The 27,995-nt window shown below is 37.5% G+C and overlaps 1 protein-coding gene across 1 annotated transcript in view; it reads left to right on the top strand.

Moving 5' to 3' along the window:
* Positions 1-27,389, top strand: part of ALKAL1 (ALK and LTK ligand 1) — a 39,020-nt gene extending 11,631 nt beyond the window's left edge. The window contains exons 3-6 of the mRNA XM_005479289.4: positions 15,376-15,429; positions 19,307-19,387; positions 21,572-21,648; positions 24,505-27,389. Coding sequence (XP_005479346.1) covers positions 15,376-15,429; positions 19,307-19,387; positions 21,572-21,636 — 200 coding nt within the window. The 3' untranslated portion in view covers positions 21,637-21,648; positions 24,505-27,389. The remainder of the gene's footprint in view (positions 1-15,375; positions 15,430-19,306; positions 19,388-21,571; positions 21,649-24,504) is intronic.
* The last annotated feature ends 606 nt before the right edge of the window (positions 27,390-27,995 follow it).

Raw genomic sequence — 27,995 nt, 5'->3', positions numbered from 1 at the left:
GATATTTTTTTGAAAGAGGGATCTTTTGCTTAAACTCTGTAGTGCAGATCTGTAATAGTTTTGAGATTTTTTTTTTTACTTTTCAAAATAAATATGTATTTTATTTTTTACATGCTCACATCTCTGGCGGAGGAGAAAGGAAAAAAGATGAAGTATGCACAGAGTATGTTAACCTAGATATTTATCCTTTCTAGTTTTAACTGTTTTCTGAAGTGATTGCTAATAGTAATAGCAGAAAAGTAACCACATACTCTACAAGTGGCTTATTTCTTGATCCCACAGCATTTTCTGATGGAAACAGGGATTTGCTGAGGGGGAAAAAAAGAAATCCATCCTTCTTAATGTTCTTTTGCCAAGCTAATATAAGGGTCTCCACAGGCAAGGATTAACTAATACAAATATGCTTTCTGAGCAGCTATTGAAGAATTACTAATAAACATAATTAGAGCTGAGTTCAAGATATCCAACCTTGTAAATATATCCTGGTATAATTTCATTACGCTTGGCTGAAGCCCTAGAAGAAGCCAATGCTTCAATCTCTTTGTTCAAGTCTTAATGAATTATTGGAAAGCGGTTGATTAAAAAGCATTGAATCAGAAGAGGCTGCTGCATTCTAAATGTTGCTCTCTTTGATGTTGTTTACCTCCCAAGTTGACTCATTTCCTTGGCCAAAAATCTCTGCACATGAGGGTCTGAGCCTACTTTTTTGGACCATTATATTGTGTTTGGAAGATAATTGGGGTAGGTAGCTCTTTGTTGAACATTGTAAATGCTCATTGAAACTCACACCTTAGAATAGAATTCTCCCCAGAAGTGGGGCATGGCTGTATGGTGGCTTAAAGGGGATAAAACAAAATAAGTGAGATGCCCAGTTTTAACTTCTTAGAAACCACGCTTTCCATACTTACTCCTTTTTTTTTTTTCTTCTGTTTGGTAACCTGTTTGTTACCAGTTTCCAGTTCCCTCTGAAATCCATGACTCTTCAGCTGCCCAAGGTAGAGTCTACAATGTGAAAATATCTGTTTGTGACACTGAAGTCACCGTGAGGCACTGGGGAAGAGCTGTGGCCTATACTATGTACCAGCATATACTTGTGGAGAGCTCCAGATTTTAGTTAATTAAAAAAGAGCAGAGGCATAAGGGAGGAGGATTTGAGTGCATCTTGAGATTGGACTCAGACCCTTGACAGTCTGAACATATTCAAAGGTGTGGATGAAGTTTGAATAACTGGTGGTCCCTTCACAATGTCCTAGCATTGTCCATTACATCCTGCAGCACACATAGCAGGCAATCCCTCTGTGAGCATTCACATTTCCCAGCAGATCACTTCCACACTGCATTGTTGCTTAAAGCAGACAAGTAAGTGCAGTATCCTGATTCTTTTCACCTCCATTAAACTAGTGTCACCTTAATTTCTTCTCATCGCATGCATCTCCTACGATAACATAGAAGGAACCATAAGGTTCCCCACTCAGACAATGGTTGACAAACACTCTGTTCAGATTGTGTGGAATTTTTCAGTTGAACCTGTCTTCACCTTCTGCTCTCTTAGAGTGGAAATGGGGGTTAAGAGGTTGGCATGCTTGGATTAAGGCTCTTTAGGGATGACCTTGCACTTTGATTAAAGTATTAAGCATGGCCTGCACAGATAGAAGTGACCCAGAGTACGTGGGTTTAGAACTTCTGAGACATGTCACTGCTGACGCACCCTGGAAGAATCCTCAGTTGTATGTCTTCTGAAATACCACAGAAGAAGCACCAGAGCAGACCATGCTTTTACCTCAGTCACAATAACCTAAGGATTATTTCAAATTAACCATATAGGTTTAATCTGAAGAGGCAAGTATACAGGCTAAGGTTATTTGAAGCATGGTAATGAGGAATGTAGCCCAGGCCTAGTAATTTACTCTTTCTCATAAGAGTATGGTAAATATTCAGAGAGTGAAATAGAGGGGGAAATACCATGAAAAATAGAGCAGGAAATACCATGAAAGCTGATTTTGCCAGATGGGTAAAGACTTATTCATGCTGGTAGAATCTCCAGCTGGGAAAATCCATGGTGTTATGGTCTCTGTGCCACCAGAACAGAAAAAAGGGCTGGCTCAGAAAAGAGAATCTGGCTCAAAGAACTTAAAATAAATATCAGATGTCAGAGCTGTGACTTAATTGTTTAGCTAAGTAGATAATGTGAATTACACACAGATTGAGGACCTGGTTTTGCTCCTGTTGAAATCAAGGAGAACAGAATCAGGACATACTCTCCTTCCAGCATTTTTCAGTCCTCAAAAATGTGTTCTTTGAGAGTACACCAGCACCTAGATTAATTGCACCAGCCGGAAATCCAGAGAGCTGCTTCTATACAACTGCTTTGTGGTTTATTGCTGTAAACATAAGCAAAGACTAAACAGAACCTATTTTCTTAGTTGCTCTTGGTTTTTATTCCAACAGAAACAACGGATTCTGTCACTAAGTGCGGCAGTTGGAACTCCCAGTTCACACAGTGGTTTTTGGCAGTTGCTAGTCTCAAAGAGATACATTGAGATGTACACTTATTTTCCTCCCTTTATTGTAGTCTTGCATTACAGCTCTTCCAGTCTTGAAATTAGACCTGTGCCCCAGCTCACAGACATTAGCTTATAAATATCCTCTTGGGAAACTGTAGTTTTGAAAGATTTATAACTTCATAGAGATTTTTTTTTCTTGTAATGAGCATCTAAGAGATGTTTGTTATTTTTATGAATAAAAGGAGAATGTTTTTTAAATCACACCACTTTTAATCTTACTCTAATGAATGCTTCATTTAGTATTTTTAAATTCTCTATAAAAAATTAAAAAAAAACAAGCACCCCCCCCCATATTTAATTATGAAGGCCTTATAAGAGTGAGAAAAATATCCAAAGAAGGACATTAGCACCTGAAAAACTTGAAAAGAATTTTTGGTTGCAATCAAAATTAAATTACCTGGAGCTGACTGACAATCTTACATTCAGGAAGAATGGGATTGTTTTGGGACAAGGCTTCACATGTACAATTGAAACACATTTCCATTATCTGGCTAAGATCCTTTGCATAGTACTAGTGACAAGGTGAAATACTGGTAGACATGTGACAGAAAAAAAATATTTGGAAACTTCTACAGCCAATTTATAGACTGACATATATTTGTACAAATTGTGTCTGGATGATGAATGACTTGGTACAGCATGTAACTGATACATTATAAAGGAACAGAGCAGAGAGAAATTATTTAGTATCATATTTCTAGACATACTTGGAAGATGCTGTGGGAAATATTCTGATTTTGATAGGGCAGTTCTTACGTGCTGGTTTCTGCATTCATACTGCAGCTAGGGCTCAGCTTCTTTAGGTTTGTGATGATGATAATACCATTACAGTAGTCTTTTAACCAGAACTGAGCTGTGTTTTCTTTTTCTGAGAAATGGAAGTACGGTGTCTAAGCACTTAGTGAGCAATTATGTTTCCTTCATAAATGGTGAATTAATTGAAGAAAAAGCAAAGTTTGAGGGGAAGAGGAGGAACATAATATTCTCAGTGTTGAAAAATGTGTATAGTTCACAGCAGAAGAAACTATCCTCCCCATTCCCAGTCCACCTATCCTGACACTTCAGACGCAATTAAATGTTTCTTCTGTAGCTTGAGTGGGTTAGCTCCCACCATCTTCAGGTTATGCCCTTCCCACAGTCCAGAGCCCAGTCTTGGAGGAGCCAACTTTAGGGATAATCTGTTGTCCTTAAGAGGATGTTGAACTGGTGGCTGGCAAGCCCTTTCAGGCCGTAAATAGTCATTGCTGTGCTGAGGTGGGAAGGCCTCCCTGGAATTACTGTTCATGCCGTTAGTCGTCTTCATAGCAGCGATTGCTAACTGTTCCTGTCACTCTCTGTGCTAACTATTCCTGTCACTCTCTGCCCCCACTCACAGCTCAGCAGAGTCCAGACAAGTGCAGAGGCCAAGCAGAATGCAAGGGAGGGGGAAGGCAAAGAGCAATGGCTTGGCAAGGGTAGGGTAGACACAGGGAAGAGAGGGGGAAGTATCTGTCTGGGTCCTTACCATGGATGTGAACAGATCTGTATCAACTTCCTCTGATTGCAAGTCAACCTTTTCTGCTTCTAAGGCTACTGATGGGCCTTGGTTAAATATAGCTGTCATCCACAGCTTCTGAAGGATTGACCTTGGTATGAGTAAAGGTGGGAAGGTGTTTTATACTCATTGAAAGTGCTCCAGGGGATAATAAGATGAACACCAAATACTCCTATGCCTGTTTGTCCTACTTTTGTTCTCTTACATCTGGATGAATTTTCCAGCCTCTGCCCTTGCACAGATGTCACAGATGCTTTTACTTTTGAGCAGTATGGTGATGTGGATCCCAGAGAGTGGGAAACTGAGAGTACATGAACAGTTGTGGTATCTCAAACATGGTCCTTGGAGTTCAAGTCAGAAAGCTGGGAAAGGATAGGACTTCTGTATTCTTTCTAGTTAGCAGTGTAATACTATAAAAAAGCAAAGTGAAGTAAAATCAGTAGGTGTTTACTTTGTTTACTCTTACTGATCTGATTTTGTGAAAGGTTTTATTGAAAAATTGATTTCACCTGAAACACAGGAAAACCTGGAGACAAAAGCTTGTCTCAGAGGACTTTGTGTCTCTTCTCCTTCCTGCACTTGCGTGAGAGAGGGCAGGTTTCTCCAATCCATCCCACGTTGTGCTGGGAATGGACTGTGCTTGCAAGACTGCCATGTCCCTAGGTGCAGCAGCACAGCATCCCTGGCCAGGGTAATCTGCTCCCAGTATGTCCTGTGATGTTTAATAGAGAGGTACAAGGATTACAGGACTGAAGGTCTTGCTTTCTCAAAAAAAACTTCATTCATTTTCTACCATAGATGAATGGAGAAAAAAACTGCAGCAGTGAAGAAAATTTAGAATACAAATGAGCACAAATTTAGAACATAAATTTAGAATAGAAGTGAGCACATAACGCCTTCTGAGACAGCAGCACAATTATGGCTCTGGTGCTTCAGAAAGAGAAACTTGAAAAAAATGGATTGCTTTAAAAGTTATCTGTCTCATGATGTACACCAAAGTTCATTTTCTTTTCCTAAAAACAATGATGTTTTACAGTTTGAAACATCCAAAAAGGGCCTGAATAACGGGCAGTTTTTTTCATAAGAACTAACACTGAATCAGTAGGATGTTACTTACAGATTTGCCAGAAATGTGGCAAGGAGCTTGAGACATTTAATTTCTAATCCCAGGTACTCCTTCGCATGTAGTGGTAAATAAACTGAATTAATTCATTTAGTGACTTGTCGGATCTCAAGATCTCAGTCCTGAGATGCTGAGCCTCCGAGACCCTGGGGGGGGCCTCGGGACTCCTGGAATGTTGCCAGAAGTGTCTGGTAGCTGGACTTTAACCCTGCACAGGAGACGACAAGGATGAGGGCTTCACCGGGTGAGTGGTGAAGGGATTAGTTAATTAGAGGGTGAGAAATAGGGTTTAGGATTTATGTACAGGGGGGTTTAGAGGAGTAAGATGGAGGAATTGGGGTGTGTCCTGTCCTCCTTCTTCTTCCTCTTCTCCTCCATCTTCTTTGGCCACGGTGGCACCTTTGGATTGGTTATTACTAAGAGTACACCGAGTTATAAGAATAGATGGTATTGGGGAAAAATGATAAATATTGTATACGTCACAATGGGTATAAAGATAGGTGCCTGCCCCGGAGGGCAGGGACAGTGTGCCCATGGCTGACTGCTGAGCGGATCTTTGTTAGGCTGAAAGAACATCTTTTAGATAAACAATTAATAAACATAAAACCAGAAAGAAGAACTGAAGCCTCTTCTCGTCCTTCGACCCGCGGGCTGCCCCAAGGCCACCCCTGGGCCTTCCAGGCCCCTCAAACAGCCGAGATAAACAGGACACTTGGCGTCCCTGGGTGGGCTCGAGACCACCACAAAACCTTTCGGGGAGATAAACCGGACAGTGACTTGCAGTAAACAAAAGATGGAGGATTTAGGGATAAAACACTGTGGCAGATAAATGCACTTCTCAAGGTTTAAGAACATGTTTTGGTTCATGGTTTACAAGCTTGCATCGTTTTTAGGTAAGATGTAGGGTGTAATCAGAAAGGCTCCAGGAGAGAGTTAGGAGTAGGGATTGAAGGGGAAATTATCCTTCTTAGGCCATGATCCAATGGGGATGACAGAACATAAATTGGTAAATAAATTAAAATTGGTATTTCACATTTAGAATAATTTGGCTAAAGCCTATTGGATTTATTGAATCCAGCTATCAGCACATCCAAGAATCTTGTTCATAACCTTTTTCAAATAAATGGAATGTGCCTAGCTAATGCAAGACTTCTCTTGCCTGTTTATCAGTTATTAGAGATAAAAAAGCACTCCTTTATTCTTGAAGAAAGATCCGAGTCGCATCTTTTGTGTTACTATTTATATTACAGTATGTACAGAGTTTTCCATACTATTTTTAATAGTGTTCCTAAAATTTACTCCCCCATTGCTCAAATAAATTCTATAAACCCAACTGAAATGAAGTGTCTCACATTTGTAATTGTTTTTATTGGTATCCACCTGAAGGTCTCTGTAGTAACAATAAAGCTGAAAACTACTTGAGTAAAAAATGCCTTCTATAATTCTCTTGAAATTACATGAATGTGGTGCTGATGATTGAGAAGGAGTATATGACCATCAGTAAAAGTAGAATTTTACTCTGGTCACTGTTAAAAGGCAGCATTTAAAATTAAATTTCAAGATTATTTTTAGAAATCTTAAAAAAAAAAAGAAAATTCCATTCCAAGCAAAAGGTGAATAATGAGAAATTTGTTACACTTCAAATCTATTCATATCTGTAGTGTGCAGGGGTCAATCCATGAAACAAATTTTATGGGGCCATATAAACATAGATCTATAGACAAAAATCTAAGCATGCAGAACTAGGAAAGCTGTGTGCCTTTTCTCTTTGTATGTTTTTAATGGGCTTATTTTCACATTTTACTACCATTTGTAGATGTCCTTATCTGTTTTGGGGTTTTCTGTCAGTTTTAGGAATCCCACTGTACAATAATTTACACATTTTTTTAAATGTCCAGAATTTGCAGTATTGCAGTTTTGGTAGAACCAAGTTGATGGTAGTTATGCCCCTGAATGCCCTGTGGATATCAATCCCCCTGGTTTTAAGAGAGCAGCTGATGTAAATAAGACTTACAAAGGTGAGCAAGGGAGATGGGACATACATGAGTAGACGTTCTGGGATGAGAGTGAATGGTTGACTCTGGAGCGAAGAGAGGACAAAAATAGAAATGGTGACTAAATGCCAGACTGTGATTTTGGAAGCTAGTGCTTCCTTTTATACCCATCTTTAGCATAGTTAATAGCAACACTAATTTTTTTAAATGTAATAGTCTTCACTATGTGGCTGACCTGGTAAATTTCATCAACCATTACGAAAACAGACCCTGGTAGGCTCTTTCTTTGGGGTTCCATTGTACCTCTAAACTGCCTGATGTCACAGCCCACTTCTTTACTCAAGTTTATGGTGAATGTTCCAGAATAAAACCTTAACATTTTATATATATGCAAGACCAGATGTTCTGTTCATAACTAAAGTTGGGAGAACTTGAAGATATATCAATTAATCTGCATTTAAGAAGAGTATTATTTGCCATGTTCACATCAGAAAAATATTACTGGAATGAATACCAAGGCAAGTAAGTGTTAAGTCATTGGTTTAAGTATCCCTAGAAGAACTGATTCAAGCCTGGACAAATAATTAAACATGGAAGCATGTATTAGACATGGGAGCAGAATTAGCATTTTAGGACTTGACTAATGAGGTACTATAATATATCACAATGTGCCTTCCAATTTCTGTATAAATAAAGTTGTAATGCCAAACAAAGATTTTATGGACAGCAAATAAGTCCAAAGAGATTGGAATAGTATTTATAACTACTCTTTGGGAGGATAAATTGACCAAGCCATTAATTATGAATTCTTAATTGCACTCCATGTGTAACCCTTAAGCTCTGGAGTATACTTTGTGTTGTGGGAACTGAAAGGACTCCCATTAGGCAGGGTAATGGGAAGCCTGATAAACTCTGCTCACAGAGCAGGAAGGTATGCATGAGTACTTTCAGCATATTCTACATTCAGTAGATGGCAGTGGTATGCAGTAATATATTAATTCTGGATTTTCTCTTGAGCAGACACTCTTGCCTCTGTGAATCAGGCTGTGTTGATTTGGGGATTTATCTGAGGCTTCTTCTTCCCCAGAAAATACTGAGGTACTAGATAATTCTTCACTTGCTAGAGTAGAAAGTGACAGAAAATGAAAAAAACACTGCTAAGTTATTGTAATATTCATTACACAGCACTTGGAGGAATCTGGTAAGTTTTGAATTTCAACAGTAATATTACATCCAAAAAGGAATGTGTCTGTCTGGAGCATTGACTCATTTTCCATCTATGCTCAGTATGTACACATCAAAGTCTCAAAACAAAAGTATTCAGCAAGTGGGAACTGTGTGTGTTACTTAACAGGAGTAGTAGCACGGACTTCTCGGAATACTGCACACAGAAATAGATATTTTTCCTTGTCTAAAGGAATGAATTGCAGATCTAGTGGGGGAAAGCTGGATATGTGAGTCAGGGTGGGGGTGTATAAACAAAAATATTAAGAAGATAATTAAAAGTTCTTGTAAAACTTCTAATTTCGGAAAACTGGAAGTAAAAGAACAAAACAAAAGCAGAAATGCAGTTTATGTAGTCGAAATTACAGATGAGTAGCCTAAGAGAATTAAAATACATCCTTTAAGTAGATATATTTTCATATGGCAGTTATTTCTAACAGAAATAATATAAAATATTCAATGATTTATGATTGATAATGATGGAAGGAGTTGTTCCTTTTTGCACAAAGGGTTTTTCCCCTCTCTATGGGAGATTTCAGTAGGAAAAGTGTTAAATCTATTAGTCTCTGGACTGAGATGTAATACAACCACAAATTCATCCTTAGGATTTTGAGCGCTTTTAAGGACCTTAGAATCAATTGGTGGTCCCTTAGTAAGGAATAAAAATGTCTCATTTTTTCAACAAAGTGCATGCTCTGCTTCTCTGCTGTTTCAGACACCCTATGTGTCTGAAAAACATCAGGAAAACATTTCAATCTATACTGAAGTGTTTATTGTGTACAGAACAAAAAGTTATATCACTCTGGTAGCAATGGCATAGCAGCAAATACAATATAGCATTTCAGCCAAGCCAAAGCTGCTGGAAGCCCTCAGTTTTTCAGGTAAGGACTTTGTCCAGCCCAGAAGTAAGAGTTTTGCGTAATCTGGTCATAACCAAAGTTTAAAAATGAAAGGAGGAAATTAAGACCTTTTAACTGGTCGGGGAACTGAAGAAAGAAGTATATGCTAATTGCTTCAACTATGCTTGTGTCATCTGCTGCTGAGTAAAACACCTATGTTTTACTCCACACCACACTGAATTCTTATCAAATGAACATTGATATTTTTTTTTCTCCACTAGGATGCACTATCTTTGCTCTTTGAACTGTTTTCCTATTTTGAGAAAAACTCTTTTTAATCTGTTGTTAAACTGAGGCAGTATATCTATATCTAAAAGTTGTAGGAATAGTTATGTATGTAGATTAAATGCAGAGAAAGAATGCTTTGGGACATTAAGTTTTTGAATATATATATATTTTTAAACACTGTTTTTTCTAGGGTTTCACTCATATTTGGGACAATCATGCTGAGGATACTTTCATCCTGGGGTTGCAATGTCATTCTATTCACTCATCTTCCCAGCATATCACTTTACTTGGGTATTATTATCTTGTTTTGGTTGAATTCCATCTCTATTGCTTCAATTCTTCTGAGAACTTATAAAATTCTTTATGAATTTACATTTGAAAGATTTTGCTATAATTTTTATTTCCAAACATTTTATGTTCTTTGCTAAGTAAAACATCTTGACATTGTTGAAAGCAAACCTCCTCCTAGTAGTTTTTTACCTCAATTGTTGCAAGAGGCAAGAGTTGCCATCTTTAGGCAAGGTGAAGAATTTGTAGATAAGAAAAGCTCCATTCAAATAAATGTGACTTGTCTGTGTAAGTACTCGAGACAGTTTTGCTGACAGAGTCCCAATATTTTTGGGAGCATGAAATTTCGACCATTGCAAGATTTATTTGTATACTATGAACTAATAGAAGTTGAAACTTCATAGAGTCTTGTCCTTTAAAATGTCACATTTATTTAAAACTCTGCTAAAACATACTGTGTTGTAAGCAGTTTCATGACTTGAAATGTTCTTTCTAAAAACAAAACAAAATAAAAAAGCCAAACCCCACATGCTATTTTCATGCCAAAACGTTTTGGAAGCCCGCATCTGGGTTTATAATAGAAGAGTCAGCTGCATCTTACTGCTGACAGTTTTCTTCTGCCGTTTCACAGACAGAACCAAGAAAATGCACAACTGTAGTGGATTGACTCTAGCTGCATGCCAGACACACACAAATGCCACTCTTATCACTCCCCTGTGCAACTGGACAAGGGAGAAAAAATATAATGAAGGCTCATGAGTTGACATAAGGACCTGGAGAGATCAATCACCAAATACTCTTATGGGCAAAACAGGCTGGAATTAGAGATACTAATTGAATTTACTGCTTAAAAAATCAGAGCAGGATAATGAGAAGTAATGTAAGACCTTATAAACACATTCCCCCACCCCTCATTTCTTCTCAGCTCTGCCTCCTCCCCCTCAGTGGCAGGGGGAGAGAGGGAATGGATGCTAGGTCTATTTCTGCTGCTGTTCCAGCATGGTATCCCTCCCATGGGAGATAATTCTTCTTGAACCTCACCAAATGGAGCCCATCCCAAGGGGAACAGTCCTCCACAAACTGCTGCTACGTGGGCCACTATTTCATGGGGTGAAGTCCTTCAAGGACAGGCTGGTCCAATGTGGGTCCCCATGGGGTCACAAGTCCTGCCAGGAAACCTGCTCTAGAGTGGGCTCCTCTCTCCATGGGTCTGCAGATCTTTGCCAGGACTCTGCTCCATCGTGGGCCTACCGCAGGTTCACAGCTTCCTCTCAGGCATCCACCTACTCTGGTGTGGGGTTCATCCTGCAGGTGGATCTCTGCATCCCCCTGGACTTCCATGGCCTGCAGGGGCACAGCTGCATCACCAGGGTTTGCACCACCAGCTGCAGAGGAATCTCAGCTCAAGCACAATGGAGCACCTTCTCCCCTTCCTCCTCCTCCACTGACCTTGGTGTCTGCAGAGTTGTTCCTCTCCATGTTCTCAATCTGCTCTTCTCTGGCTGTACAATAACTTCTTTTTATTTTCTTCTTAAATATGTTATCACAAAGGTGTCACCACCATTTCTGATTGGCCCAGCCTTGACCAGTGGAGCACTTTTGCTGTCCGATTTACACTAATTCTCTGAATAAACTAAAAATATACTAAAGCTGTCTGTTGGGAGCATAAACAAATGGAGATCTTGAATTTTGTGCCTGAGGATGTGGAGGTGTTGTGTTCCAAGTCAACAAACTGTTGTGTGGAGTTGGCTTATTTCAGGGCTGTGATCACAGTTCTTTTTATTTATACTCCATTAGGACATGAATGTTCCTGGCACAATTGTGGTGACATGATTCAGGAGACAGTGCAAACACAGGGTAAAAATCAGCATGTGCTGTCACAACTTTGCAGTCTGAACAGACAAAACACAGAGAAACTGAAGGCACAGAAAGGTGAAAAGACCCATTGAAGGTGGTGCAACTATGTCTTAAGTTGCAAGCTGAGAACTTAAAACACTGAGATCAGGCTGTAGTTTATTTAATCTCAGAGTTTTTTGTAATTTAACCCAAATTAGTGAAAAATTAAACATTCAGCTGCTGAGTGCTGAATAACAACTGAAAGAATAATCTTCTGGGGAATTAGCTTTAAAACAGTGGTTAATCAACTTTGGAAAATTTATAACAAAATTCAAGAGAGGGGAGCTGGATCAGGTGTTGCGTACTGATTTCTAGCTTGCACCTCATCGTCACATTTATCCCAGCTGGGATAAAACTCAGGTAGATCAAGTCACCTCTTATCTAAAGCTGTGAGATCTCTGAAATGTCATAGCTTGATAGAACTAACAAGGATTGCTTTAGAACCAACTTTGCATTAGAAACGTAACCATTCTATCTGTGAAGCAGAGCCGGAAAACCCTCAAAATTTGTCTGGTCCCTAGAGTTTACCATAAATATTTCTGCTATTTTGGACAGAAGAGCCAATAGGAAATCCATTTTAGCACCATTTAATAGTTGCCCATGGCCAGTGCTGTCTTTGGAAGGACAGAAAATATTTTGCCCTGGATGAGTAAATATCGAAGGATACGCATCGAAGTCCTAATGTAGATATGAAATAAATCCTAGAACTAATGTTATTTGGATTATAAACTGAGATTATGCTCAGAACGAACACAGAGTCAATAGCTCAATGCCTTTTAACCCAGATGTACTCTGTGGTGAGCAGTGCAGATTTTGTAAGCCTGGGTACAAGAATGCCACAGCCTAATTATTCTCCCAGATTAATAAAACCAATGTTACTATATCCCATAGGATATATACTGGCTGTATTTTAATAGTTTGTTTAATATAATCTTGAGGCAAGAGTGGATTGAATAAGCTCTTTCCACTCAATATTTCCCATTTATGTGGGTTTTGCAGTTAAAACATTTTAGTTTTTCATTTTCCTGTTTCTTTTTTAGTTTTTCAGTGTGCCTTTGAAGTGTTTTGATTTTAGCAATTGCCGATCTCTTTTATTATATTAATGCTTCTGCTTTTCTTTTGTGAAATTAGTGTGTCAAAGGAATTTAGCTTGCATTGTGAGGATGTGAGCCTTTGTTGTGAAAATGGACACCTTAATAAGTGATAGATAGAACATAAAATATGACTGGAGCAACTAAGAACTGTTTAGAAAAAACTAGTTCAGGGGCTTTTTTCATGATGAGTTTTTGCTGCTCTATAGAAGAGCTTGTCAGAAGTATGTATGGACTTGATGTCCTACTTCTGGCTGCAGTGTCATCAGGAGTCAGTGACACATATTCAAAGGAGATGTTCATTTGTTTGATTGAAATGCTAAGTCCTTTGAGACCTCAAACTCGCAGTTGTGTATAGACAGAAGGGCTTGGCTACGCTGCTGGAAGAGGGGAGAAAATGACTGTGCTTGTGCTTGTGCTGGGCAATTCATGGTTCAGGGGGAGTTGCCTCTGCCATTAGAGCCAGAAGCATTCCAGGAACCTGTGCTGCCTGTGATTCCCATACAAATGAGCTTAGGTTGTTTTTGTGCTGGGCTGGGGGCTCACTGATTGTGTTTCACCCAGCACATGCACTGTACTGTTAAGCAAAGGAGCCCTTGGAGGAAGCTGAGCCATGGGCACATGGTGAAAAGCTGATTTCTGCCCGGAGGGATGGCAGCCGCAGCAGGGGAGCAGCAGCCACGCAGGCAGCACACTCGGCTGCTTTTCAACACACAACTGACCTAGATTTCCCTGTTGGGGCAGGCTGGTGTGAACCCTGGGCCAGTGTGGGTTACTCATGGAAAGCAGACTCTGCAGTGTTCCTTCTCAGGCTTCCCAACACAGCTGCAGCTGCAATTGTATACTTGCAGTACCTAACTCCTTGACAGGGCATCAGTCTGTCCTCCTGTTTCACCTTCTGGCCATTAAGAGGTGGGGTTTTGGCTGTAAACAGGCTTTTCCTAAAGAATTTTATGGGGCAAGTAGAGAATTTTATGGGGCAAAAAGCAGCTACTGTTCCCACAGGAAATTCTATGCCCTTTGCAAATGTCTGTATCTAAATGCACTTTGTCTGAGCAAGGACGGCCAGTTCCTAGCCTATACTTCACCAGGCAGTGATTATTCATCAGCACTTGCCCATTTGAGGCATCTCATTCAAAACTCACACCAATTGTTGCCCTATTTTGCCTTTTTATATTCCTAATTCGGTACAATTTTAAACTACCTGACATTTCTTATCAGTAAAATGCTAAGTTTATTGGAGAAAGGGTGGCATTTCTTCTGCAATGAGAAAATAAATCAGTTAAAACTGATATATTTAAGGAATCTTAAGTGAAATATATTTCCTACTTGGAAGCAGGTTTCCTACTTAGATGAGTTCCAGAAAGACTTGGGCATTTTATCCTAAAATCCCAGCCTAAAAATACACCCATGTGACCTCTGAGAAACTGCCTAAAGCCAGTGGTAAGAATTTATCTTGGCAGATAACCAACATCTTACTGTAGTATGAAAGGAAACTAGCTCTCTTCTGAGCTAAATGTTAACTCAGATTGGGAATTGAAAAAAAAATGTACGAGAGTAGAAAGATTTAAAATTAATTTAGATATAAGGAAATATTTTTAGTGAATAAATGTATTTAACTGCAGGTCCCAATGCTGCAAGTTAGCAATGTTCCTTGTCGTACTGCCAGGGAGGTTCTTTGAATTTGACATAACAGGCAGCTTGTTACTGTCTCCAGTAATAACTGCAGGTACCCAAAAATATTGATATAATTTTTTTCAGTGGAAAATTCATGAGACTAGGGGGAGTTGTACTGGTTCTGAGGGTGTTTACTTACATCAAATGTTTCTGCTGTCAGCCAGAGGCGGTATCCCATTGAAAAAAAGAGGAAAAGAAAGAAAAAGGAATTTTATCTTTTTGTGTTATTTCCATTTTCTGTTCTTTGTGATTCTTTTGTGTGTTCTACTAGAGGCTTCTACTCTCTTGTACTTTCTGGGAAAAAATGCCATAAATGGAAAGGGAATATTTTAAAATTCACAGCACTTTTCACGGGAGAGGAGGACCATTTTTTAACTAATATTGCAATGAAAATGTGCATGGCTCATGTCTATTTTAGGTGATTTGCAGGAGAATTTTCTCTTCAGGCACTTGTTATTCAAAATCAAAAAAGTAATATTTAGTTTGTATTTATCTATGTATTTTACAAAATTTCTTCAGGTACTTACATACTTCTAAGTGTGATAATTTATATTTATACTATTTGCAGTCTTTCTATGCTAACAGCCCTACTCAGACCAAAGATGTGCAGAAATCAGTGTCAAAAAATTATTATGTATCATAGGATGACCACTTAGTATTCATCTGGGAATTACCTGAAATACTTCACAATGTTGTTAAACGTACCCACACTCCTACAACTACAGAAATTATTAGTATAGGTAATTTCAGAATCTATTTGGTCTCTGTACATCAGACATCTTGGCATATTATGCTTTCAGAGCTTTTATTGTAATTCCTATGCTACATAAATGTAATTTTTTTTCTTCTCTCCTCAGAAATTTTTCCAAGAGATTCCAGTCTAAAAGACAAGTTCATAAAACATTTTACAGGTAAGGAAGCTGCTTGTGTTTTCCCACATATGCATATTCTATGTAGCTGCAAATGTCACACCACTAATTTTTTTGAAGCTCAACATTTCTGAGGCTAACATTTCTGAAGTTAAATATGCATATATTAGAAATAGAAATTTTTGAAGAATTCTAGTTTCATTGAATAATCAACTGAACTATCTGGTCTAAAATAACTTTCAAAATGAGGTAAGTTAAAACATTATTTAAAAGTTATTGTTTAAATTTTATCCTCCTATTGTGCATTCCATATTTATTTTCACATTCACTAATTTTAGAACTTCTCATTGGACAGCACATAATTTTAAGAAACAGACCTTTGTGGCCAAGTAAGTTTTTACCAAATCAGGGAAGATTTTTTGCATCTGTCTCATGATGTCTATGTGTGGAAACTTATTTTAATAGTGGAAACAGATAGAACAAGGAAGAATTAAAATAATGTAAATGAAATATAAAAAATAACTTGCTGTTTCAAGTATGAAAGTTTATCATGATTACAACCAAGTACTTGAAAATTGAGGTGGAGTTCTATAATGCATTTAACTTTGGGACTGTATTGTAACTACTGAGAAAAATATAGAACCCTCTGAATATATGCAATATGAGTTGCCAATGACAAGGCATTTGCACTGATTCTTTGCTCTCTAGTTCCAGCATTCTTTAACTCAGAAAAGTGAAGGTCTCAAAGTATGATACTGCAAATCCTGTGGTGATTTTCAGGGTTATTTGAATTATTGAAACTAAAAGCTAGAGAAATAGTTGGACATTGGAGGATGAAAAAGAGAATTGGAAATAATTATGCATTTCCTCATTGCTGGAAATTTCAGGCAGTGCTTGACAAGAAAGGAAGGTATTTGTTGTCTCTTTTGCATGGGGGAAGTGTATTCCAACCCTTGGGATAAGCACAACTTTAAGGATCTTTCTGCCAACGGCTCACTGCAACCCAACAGAATCTACAGGAAATATGCCAGAGCCAGCTGGCCCTTCACCCTTGCAGTAAACAAGAGTAATTGTGACCTAATAATTTTCAGTCAATATGAGACAGAAATTAACACAGAGCTTCAAACTATGCTATGCCATGTGACGGAGGAACACTGAATATTCCTCTCCTGGGAGGGACAGACAAGAGAGATTTGTTAATGTTAGTACTTAATCCATTTCCTTTTCATTTTTAGCTTTGGAAACTCCTCAGTTACCATAAAAAGCTGAACATAAGAATCTGGGGAAGCTAAGTAATGAATACAGATTGAGTTTCATTACTCAAAACCAGGGAAAAACAGCCATGAGTTTTACAGAAGTTATTGTGAGAGTGGTAAATCATAGAAGAGAAAAAGAGAAAAGAACTAGTTGAAGGCATGTCTCTGGACCCATTCATTAAATTAATAGTCCTTTTCTGCATGAATTTAATTTAATTGCCATCAAAATTGCTGAAATTCCTTGAGTAAGATTAGTTGGAACGAATGAGGAAAGCAGGATCATTCCAAAATACTGAAAGTTTATTTGTTGGCTAAGAATTTCTGCCTACAGTTAGTTTCTTTCTTTCTTTCCGTTTCTTGCCTTTTTTTTATTTCCTTTTCTTTCTTTCCTTTTCTTTCTTTTCAATCCATCTGTCTCTCTGTCTCTCTCTCTCTCTCTTTTTCTTCTCTCCATCTCTCTATCTCTGTCTATCTCTCTCTCTATTTCTCTATCTCTTTTTCTCTCTCATTCCCTCTCTCTGTCTTCCTCTCTTTCTTTCAGTCTTTTTTTTTTTAATATATCCTAAAATATTCAGTGGTGGAATTTTCTGCCTGTTGTTGTTTTATATTTTATTTTATTTTTCATAGTTTTACTAGATCCTGTATTCCATAGGCATTTTCTTAAAACACAGTGGAATTTTTTCTTTTTTATATTCTGTTCCAATCATAATCTTCTAGCAGCCTTCATTAATTAAATTGGTTCATTACAGTCCTTACTAGTTCAGAATTAGGACATCCTAAAAGAATGAAGTTGTTAAAAAGAAAAAAAAAAAAGAGAAAAGCTGATCAATATGATCTTTATAGTACATTATCTTTACAGTTTCAGGGTTAAGAAAATTATTGCACACTTCTCATATGCCAGGAATAATAGACACATTTTAAAGCCAAATAAGAACCATATGTAACAGTCCTTGACTATAGGAAAAATCATAAATAATCTTGTGAGTCATAAAGTAATCTGTCAATTTAGCTTGGAAAGCCAGCTGACACAGAGTGTTTTGTAAGGCACAATAAAATTAACATCCTATTTTTGATGACAGGGAAGAGAGCTAGAAAACCATGTATTTTCTGATGGGACATGGAATTTATTTAGTGACAAAAGCCAGTGTTGTCTCCATATACGCTGGATAATTTCAAATTACATACTTTTCCTGGAGCCTAATTACTCACTCAGATAAAAAAAATGGCAGCAATATTCCAGTTCAGACTTGCAAAGGCTGCTCTTCCAGTTTGTTGAAAAGCTTATTGGTGGCTGAAAAAATCTACTGAAATCCATGGACTACTGTAAAATAAATCTAATCTTCAAGTATGTTCACTGTTATATAGAGGAATCTTCTCTGGAATCTTCTCATGGTGGTTTGGCTTCACTATTCAGAGAGAATTAGCTTGATATATTTTACCAGGCCCATAAACCATCTTTCAAGTTATGAAACAAGTATTTTTCTTCCCAGAAATGCTTCCTGGTTTCCTCTGAAAGGAAAGTTGGCCAACAAGGTCTGCTTCATGTGAATCATTTTGAAGCATTGCTTGAAGCAAGCTATTCTTATTCAGGGTTCCTACTTGTACTAAATTTACATTTAAATTTAGCCTTATTCACTTAATGTCAGTTTATGTCAATTTTTTCTGTCCAAACCACATCATACTCATCCCCAGCTGTCAAGGATAGTCTTGCTAAGAAGGTTACAGGATGCAAGTATTACATTTTTGCTCTCCTTTTCAACTTGAATGTCACCAGTACTACTTTCTGTGGCCATCAGCAATTTTGGAAGGGGTCTTTGGCAACTTGTTACAGTTAAGCCATGTTTTGTAGAAAAATAGACCCATAGAATGGTTTGGGTTGTAAGGAATCCTAAAGATCATCTAGTTCCAGCTCCCTGGCCATAAGAAGGGATATTTTGTTAGTCAAATATTAATGTAAACAGATGGCACAGAATATCCAAAGAAGAGAGCTGCACACTATGCCCTGGACATGCAGGGATTTGCCTTGCCAAAGATGAAACATATCCTGCATTCTGCACATTTTATGCCTTTTTACTTGGATTATTTTAACAGGAGATCAGGTTCCTAGATGTTATTCAGCTGTCATTTTTTTTCTGTCAACACCTACACTGTATATTAAGAATTTTATAAACCATCTATGTGCAAATTAAAAGCATTAGTGCATGAAATCTTTCCAGGGATTAGAAACTCATATTTGCTTAGAATGTTGCTTTTATTTATCTTCACAAATAGTATCCTCAGTCTAGGTGCATTATTCCTTCTACATTAGTCTACAGACAACTATTGAACAAACTAAATTTACTGTAATTGTCATTCTTTTTTTCACCATATAAGAAATTTTACTGCTGATTTTGAATTACTGGAATTTCAAGGCTAAACCAACCCATCATTTTAATGTGTCATTTTTCTATTTTCTATATCGTGAGCATAAAGGCACAGAAATAGAATTTCTTTCTGTTATTTCACTAGCATTACTATACTTGTGTTGCATCATAGTTAAGGGTAAAAGACTAAGTTCAGTTTTAGCCAAGAAAAAACTTAATGCTATGTGTTTTGCCATCCATTGAAGCTGCAGAGCAGTGACACTAACAGCTTGTTGTTAACTGCTCCTTACTTTCAAACAGGGCCAGTCACATTTTCCTCAGAGTGTAGCAAGCACTTTCATCGACTGTATCACAACACAAGGGACTGCTCAACACCAACCTGTAAGTAGCAAAGTACTTTTTAATGCTAGCTGTGATACTTCCTTGAAAGCAACACACTTTATCTATTAAGTGTTTGATGTCCTGGTCCTTTTTTAACAGTTACTCTTTAGCATTACATTAAAAAAACATACCCAGATCTTCTAATATATAAATATTTTCTGTTAATGCACTTGCTGTCAGCTGAACATCATGGAATTCCTTCAAAATAATGCTGAAATAAATGAAACCAAAACTACACTGAAAAAAATCAGTAGGGCATGCTTATGCAGAGGGCAGATATTCTCCTTCTTGCTCTCTTTAGCTTTCCTTGTGCAAGATAAAATCTGAACCATTCTTTATCTTCTATTAATGCTTAATAGTAGAGTTGTATCTTTGGGGTTTGGTATATTTCAGCTTGTGAGTATAATTTTCTATTATATGCCCATTGTTAAGCAACAGAAAATCATTTGATTCATCATTTTGTTTTTGATACTTTCAGTTCTCATCAAGCAAACTTCCTCTCTGAGACTGCAGAAGCTTTGCTTTAACACAGCCTGAATATATTTTTGTCAGAGATACTGAAAAATAGAAGTGTTCTTGGATAAAATGGATAAAAAGCAAACAAAAACCCCAAACCAAAATAGAGATTCCTTAAATAGAAGTTACTTCAGCATTCTCTAGTGCAATGGACAATTCAATTAAAGTCAGTGGAAAATAAGCAGTATGTTTTAATTAAAGAAAGTGAATCTCATTAAGAATGTGTAAGCACAAACTGTGGGCAAAGTTTGGTGCTTTGGAAGTTTTTCAGGATTTAACATGGAAAAGCAATGGGACCTTCTCGCTGCATCACTTAGAAGCACTGTTTGTGAGCAGCTGAGGTGCTCTCTCACCATTGCTCAGCACATCAGAGGATTTAGTGTTTGAAAGGGGATGGAGCAGCCCTCATCTCCATTTGCTTTTATGCTTATTAGAAGCTGGATTGTAGGAATCCATGGCTGATCCACAAAAGATATACATGCAGCTTTCTAAGCAGACACAGGAGTAGGCAAGGCATATTTCTATTACATGCTGTGCAACAAAAATACCATATTGTATGCCTTGACACATGGATCCAGAGCATGTGAATATTATTTGGACTCTTATGTATTACCTGAGTGTTTCACTTTATTTCTCCAGAAAAAGAGTAATATTATTTTCTTCTAATTAAATAGCTTTTCTCAAATTTAAAAACAAGACTGTGATTTTGAATGATATAAAGAAGTCATATTTTAGTTCAACTATCAAAGCAAATTGTAAAATTAAAAGGGTGATTTAAACCACAGCAGAGTTTTTGTTCTCCCTTGCATCAAGCAAACCCAAAGCAGACAATGAGTTCCATTTACCTGAAATTTTCTGTTCTAAAAAGGAGAGGTAAATCTTCAAATTTGTCTCAGGCTGATCATAGCCAAGATCTTTCGCTGTGTCTTTAGAGGGGTTTGATATTTTCTGTCAGGGACACCTTAGTCATCATGGGATGTCTGAGGATGAGTTATTTCCTCTCCTTCTGACATGGTTATAATTGTACAAATATTTTCTGAGGAACTGAAACCCAGATAGCAATCACTTTCTTGCTGTTTGTCACAATTTATATTACCTTTTATTAAAATACATATCAAGCAAGAGAAGCACCTGTGTATTTCTTGTTAGCAAATACCAGAGAGCAAGGCAGTAGTGACTCAGGATCCACTTGAACCAGGTGGTCATTTAAACCAAGGGCACACACAGGGGGATTGGAAGTGGGAGGTTAGTATCTTTAATCTGATGATTAGGAGATGTACTTAAATGTGGAAAATATGGAATTAAATCAATAGTAATAAGAAATGGAACAATAAAATGTTGAAGCAGCCTGACTTCTGACTGTGTTATAGTGATAGTTACAATAGCCTCCAAGTTAATGAGTTAAATTCCTGGTCTTCCACATCCCAGTAGAAAACTTCCTGGTTGAAATTTAATTCCTTGCATCACTTGTACTTTTCCTCTAGAGCACTATGCTAAGGTACAACCTAATATTGCATCTTGCACACATAATTTCATTAATTTCCATCAGATAACAGTTTCACTGTGTAGGGTGTTTGAAATTCAAGTACAAACTTTAATTTTATGCAGTTTTTTGAGGGTATCTGGAAACTGAGATTCATTATTGCTGTGGGTAATTCTGTTTTATAGATTACAAAAGGTGTGCAAGATTGCTAACAAGATTAGCAATGAGCCCTTTGTGTACACAGTCCTAGGATGTTTGCTATGTAAGTATCATTTTCCCCACTCATTTTCTTATTTGTTGAATGGTCTACTGGTTTACTTCACACTTATACCTTGTTATCAGGTGTGCATAAAAAAATGTGGTATTATCAGAGTGTATCAACATGCAGCTTTGGCTTTGAAGAACTGACTGGCTCCTCCTGGAAATACATAGAAGCACAAATACCTCTGGCAAGCCCCGGTGTAATTTCCTTCAACTCACTTGTGGCACTGCAGTCCGTAGTTATACACTGGGTGGCCTCTTACTGTTCAAAATTTCAAGAAGAAGTCTGCTTGGTGAAAGAAAATGCCCAAGGACATCATCAGCACATTTATTTCAGGCCATTCTTCAGAGAACTTTGTTGTTAATCCATGGAAGAAACAGAATGTCTTGTTCTCAGGTCTACCAATGCAATCTTCATAGATCATCTATCACTTAATTCATTTCTGGGACCCCTTTTCATTCTCATATAGTCTTCTGAGAATTTCTGAAAAGTTAATGAACACTTCATGGTGATGGAAGGAAACTGAACATAAAGATGTAAAGAAAGCTAAAGGTTTCACTAAGTAGCGTGAAGAAGAAACCAGTCCATTCTTGTTTATGAATAGCATGTCAAATGTTAATTACACAGCATTGTCACTGACTGTAAAAGTAATATCTCCAAGTGAGTTGTTTTCTCCTGTTTTTTGAATAATAATAAGATGGTTATAATTTCAAAGATTAATTGTAAATACACACTCTGGTTGCTATTATTAACCACTAAAATGTATAAGTTCAGTGAATTTTATTTATTTAAATTTCTTTAAAGATGGTTTCCTTTCACCACCTCCTCCTGACAAATACTGCAAGCTTGGAGCTTGGGGGAGTTGTGTATGTCACTTCTTCCTGCATCAAGACTTCAATTCATACTAATCAAGAATAAGAAAAGAAGAGTAGGATATGAGTCAGTGTTAGCTGATTTGATTTCTCAGTGGAGGTGGGATTCATTTTGGTGGCTGTGCTTTAAAGAATATGGCAATATTTCAGTTCTGAGAAGAAATGACATAATTTCTTTCTCTTCCTTTCTTCTTAACATTTTTCAGTCTCTTTGGCCTCTTGATTTCCAGGTGTTGCAGATGGTTTTGAATATAGCAAGGACAGCAAACTAGAGACTGATTAGGCATCTCATTACTTTGCCTGTATCTCCTTTTCATGACTCAAGGAAGGAATCCTTTCCTGAATGTCCTCTTAAAAAAAAAAAAAAAATTGGAGCGGGGGGGGGAGGTACTTAAATTCCTGTTTGTTTTTTAGTATCCTCTTTTTAATCTCAGCTTGTTCAAACATCTCACCACTCTCTTACTTTCTGCAGTATTCCCTTTTTAGTCTCTGTTTTTCCTTTACCTTTACCTGTATCCATTTACATCTCTGGATTCATGTATCAGGGCTTTCAGAGAGATTTCTGGTGTTCCAATTTTTTTTTTTCTTTTAAGAGAATGAGTCAAAGATCTGCCTACATATCTACAGTACAGAAGCATCTATCTCATCCTATTTCCATCTTTAAAACACAAAAGGATCAAAAGTTGCTATGATTTGCAAAGCCAGGTGTTTTAATTTGCCTGCCAAAAATACATTCAAAGACATGAAAAATAGGGAAGAAAGGTTTTAAATGGTAAGCATTGCTAGCAGCTCGTGTGCACTGCATTCACTTAAAGTTGTATCTAGGCTAGCTTTCTCTCTGCTTTGTTAAAAACAGAGAAAATATTATAGGAAAAAGTATAGCCATGGTCTGAGTGTTTCCCAGCTGTCTCTGTGCTCCCTCAGCCCATTCCTCCACTAAGTACAGTGGATAGTTTCCATCATAAATAAGACATCCTCAGATCTTCATATTTACTCATATCCACTGATTCTTGGAATGGAAACATTTTCTTGAGAAGGGTCCAGAGTGGCAGGAGTTGCTCTCTCTTCCCTGTTAGTAGGGAGTGCAACAAAGGAGTTACATACATTAATTCCTCAAACACATAGCATTTCTAACATAATTCTCTGATTACTTCTGCTTCATCTTTTGGCACAAGGGATCTGTTTTCCTCACCACCCTCACACTAGTGTAGAGAGGACATGGCCATAGATCCCGTTGCCTGTAAGAAAATTTGCCTTCACTTTAACATCTGACAGATCTTGGAGACTCTTGGTTGCCTTGAAGAAGGAGGCTCTCTCCCTTGAAGAACTGACAACTATTTTCAAGCCTTTTCCTGCCAGTACCAAAATAGGCTGCCTTTCCCTCATTAAAAAAGAGCTGCAGTGCTATTATGCAAATATTTTCCTTCCTCATCTGTAAATATCCGGCTATACAGAGAAGACATGGTCTTTTCCTCCTCGAAATGAACTTTGGCTTGGGGAAAGACAATAGTCTGCCCGCGGATCTTGTCCCTGGGATGTTTCAGCACCATGGAGAGGCGCCGCACCCCGGGCAGCCGCCGGGGTGGCTCCGGGGCGGGATACCGGGCATCCACCGCCCTTACAGTCCTCAGAGGTTTGGGTGGGTTTGTTATCAGTTCCCGAGTCAGATCCCTGCAAATGGAAATAAAGCATTTAATGAAACCCAGAATGCAGAACTGCACGTGGCTGTGTGCATGGGGAGCTCCCCTGCAAGGTGCAGCAGTGCAGACCTCTGTGTGTTAAACCTCTTGGCACTGACGCTGAGGGTTTGCCCCGGCAAAACTCATTAGTGCTCACAGGAGGGCAAGACCCACTGGCATTTGAAGTTAATCTTATGATTTATGCAATCCGCAGGAAACTGTGGTTTATGAACAGAATTTTGCTAAGCGGTCTGCTTCTCTCTTTTTAAACCAGCTATAAAATGGCATGTCCTTTTCTCTTGCAGACTTTCTACCAAGGAGAGAATTCTGATTTGCCAAGAAAGTGCCTTGAAATCTTCAAAAATGGAGAAGACATCTTTTATCTTTTTGATTTACAATGTTTTGTTACTAGATGCATTTTATTTTCATATATTTGTCCGACATTCCATATTTGTGTGAAACATTATTTTATTTTGTAAATTTGTTGCCTATAGTTCAGACAAGCCAATTATTTAAATACATTGTATATGAAGAATACTAATGATGTACTGATTAAATGTTATAACCGTATGCAGGGAGTTGGTAAAATTTTGCTGTTTCTCTTGTTCCGTTGTATTGACATCGTTCTGCTCAGGCTCTTACTCTCATTATTTGCACTAACTTGAAATGCAGAAGTCTGTGTAACTGAGATCTGAATAAGCTGTAAGTGGGGAAGTTTTACTTGCCATGGAAGATATTTTATATTATGAAGCTTTGTTAATATATACATATATATTATTGTGCATCAGAAAAAAATATGCTCAGAAATGCACCTTGCTTTCAGGAACATTTGTATGACTATTCTGGATTTTCATCAGTTACATTTGTACTGGCACTTATGGAAAGAGTTGCAAATAATGTAAATATAAAGACTGGAAAACTGCAATGCAGTTTTGGTGGAATAAAGAACATAAAAATAAACTATTTTACAGGAGGGGTTATTTAAGTATATTAAGAGGTCACTTATTTAATATATATATTTATTCTACTGGTGAACTTGAAATAATCCTCCACTGAGAACTTCAAACTTGTGGGCTTAACATTTTACAGCATTTCACTTTCATGAGGTAAATTTTTTCAGCCATTTAGTCTTCAGTTGAATAAGGTGTGAACAAAAATGCATCATGTACCCAGTGTGAACAACAGAAAACATTTGCAAGTGTGCAAAGAGCGTAATAAAAAAGTCTAACAGGACAAAAATTGCTTTAAAATATAATACCACAAATCCAAGGGGTATAATGAATGAATTTTGCTGGTGATACGTCAGTCTTAAATATTTGGGAAGACTCCAGGGCACAACTGCTACATATTTTTAATTTAAAATCTAATTGTATTGGTCACATTTGCTATCCATTTGCTATCTCATCTCTTCTATTGAAAACTGATGTGATTGCTTTTCAAAGAACCTAGTATCCAGTGGGGGTTTTACAGTCAGATCCAGAGTAATTGACAACACACATTGATTACTATGCTCAAATCACAATTCTTGAAATTAACTGACCATTCAAGATAATCCCTTCAGATTAAATATTATCTCTAACTGTGGGCTTCATGAGCCCCTTATCTTCTATGCCCAGCACTTTTCCCACTACAAAGTAGCAGGAAAACTTTGCCCTGGGATTCCTCACCAAATAGCAAAGAGTTGCCTTGTTATCCAAAGGGGTTTTCTTCCTTCTTTCGATATGTTCAGTGTATTACTGCACCAAAGCTGTGCAGTGTCCTGTGATGCTCTAAGCAGTCCAACCCCCAACTTTTAGAAGTACTCCATCCATAGTCCCAGCTGGGAGGTTGTCCTGTCCTCTTTGTGATTAACTGGATTGGTTTTCTAACTTTCTGCAATCATATTTTGGTAAGAGCAAAGTTTTCAGGTCTCTTCTAATTCATCTTGAAAGCAATACTCATATTGAAAATACAAGGAGTTTGAATGGTGAGAAGGATATCTTTGGATCTCTGTGGGTAACATACTTCATAGAAGGATTATTGGCCAAAACACTTCAGTGGGATGACAAAGGATGAGGCTCAGAACAGAAAATCAGTCTCCAAGAAAAGCATTTTTCTTTAGTCTCACTTTGATTTTTCCACTCTGGTTTGCTAGCTTCTCAGTCTAAAAAAGGTTTCTCCTTTCTTTACTCAAGGAACTGAAAGAATTCAAGCACTTGTGGGGTTTTCTTCTGAAAATTTCCTTTTGTGATATCTAAATTCCAATGAGAAGACCTAATTGGGGTTATTTAATAAAATTTTTGAGCTCAAATCTAATGTGCTAAATCAAGAGCTTCACCTTTGAAAAAATAAAGAAATCTTCCTTCTATTGAGTTGAAAAGTGATCAAGTCCCTATCTTAGAGAAGATCCACAGATGCTACAAAGATGTAAAACAGAGATTAGTATGACAAGTTAAAATATTTATGAGGGAAAAAAAGAAATCATGAAATGATTAAAGGGATAAAACCCTGTAGTTCTCCTTTCCAGAAGTCAAATAGCTTAGATTTATTATTTTTTTCTGGAAACAAATTATTCTTTAAGACATTTGTGGCATGGATCCCTTCTTTCATTTTGGCCCCTTTTTGATGCTCAGCATGCTCTAAGTAGCTGGAAATACATCCAACTTTTTCGAACCACCCATCTGACATTTGTTTGTCGCCATCATGATTTTTAGATGCGGGGATGCTAAAGTTAGCAGCAGAAAAACCATGAAGTAGCATAAGACAATCACTTTCCTGTTTAACCTGAAATATAAGTTGTTAAGATCTGCTAATGGTCCTACATTTTAGGAACCAAGTATAGAGAATGGTTTTTGGAACACAGTAAAGAAGCAAATGCCTTAGAAGCTGAGAGATGATAAGCTCAGGTAAATTGCAGTTTTGTCATGTTTTCACATGACCATATTCTCTTCCAGATTTTCTTTCATTTTTTTTCATGAAATTAAATAAAAAAATATTTTGGCTTCAGAAATACTTCTGATTATGGCTTTTCCCATTACTGTGTTGTTCCTGCATGCTCAAAATATTTGTCTAATTTTTATCCTGGTGGAAAATATTGGATAGAGACAGAGCCAGCATCTACAGTAGTACCTCAACCCAATTTTTCACTCTGCTAAACTGTTTACCTTTTTCAAACAACTTTATTGCTCCAGACTTCTGAATTACTAAAGAAAACCACTGTCAGCAAATACTGTTGTTGGTCTGACATATTTTAGTTAGAAGGCCAACAGCAATTTAACCTGGATCTGTGTCAATGGAGACTACAACCCAAAGTTCAATTTTTTGTCTTCATTGCTGAGACCATCTTAATTTTTTATCACAACACTGTAAAAGTTTTTGTAGTCTGTGCTTGAGTGCTATTCAAATGCAGGACAGAGACCCTATTCTCATCTCAGAGAGGCTAAAGCCACAGAGTGAAACAGTGTGAGGAAAGTGTACATGGAAACAATGAACTTTTCTTGATTGGTGAGGTGGAAAATTACTCCATTGTCACTTGAAGATTTGACGGCAGAGGGCAAGACAGTGAAGCAGAGTTTTATAAAAAACTTTTCCTATGATGAGGGCTGTCATTGTGGAGGGGCTTTTTTTAAAAAAAATGCATCATATGTGTGAACAATGGAAAACATTTGCAAGTATGTAAAGAGGGTAATAAAAAAGTCTAACAGGAGAAAAAATGCTTTAAAATATAATATCATAAATCCAAGGGGTATAATGAATGAATTTTGCTGGCGATACATCAGTCTTAAATATTTGGAAGACTCCGGCACATAACTGCTAC

This window comes from Zonotrichia albicollis, chromosome 1 (genome assembly GCF_047830755.1).
Source record: "Zonotrichia albicollis isolate bZonAlb1 chromosome 1, bZonAlb1.hap1, whole genome shotgun sequence".
Taxonomy (NCBI): Eukaryota; Metazoa; Chordata; class Aves; order Passeriformes; family Passerellidae; genus Zonotrichia; species Zonotrichia albicollis.
This window is presented reverse-complemented; position numbering and strand designations above follow the sequence as displayed.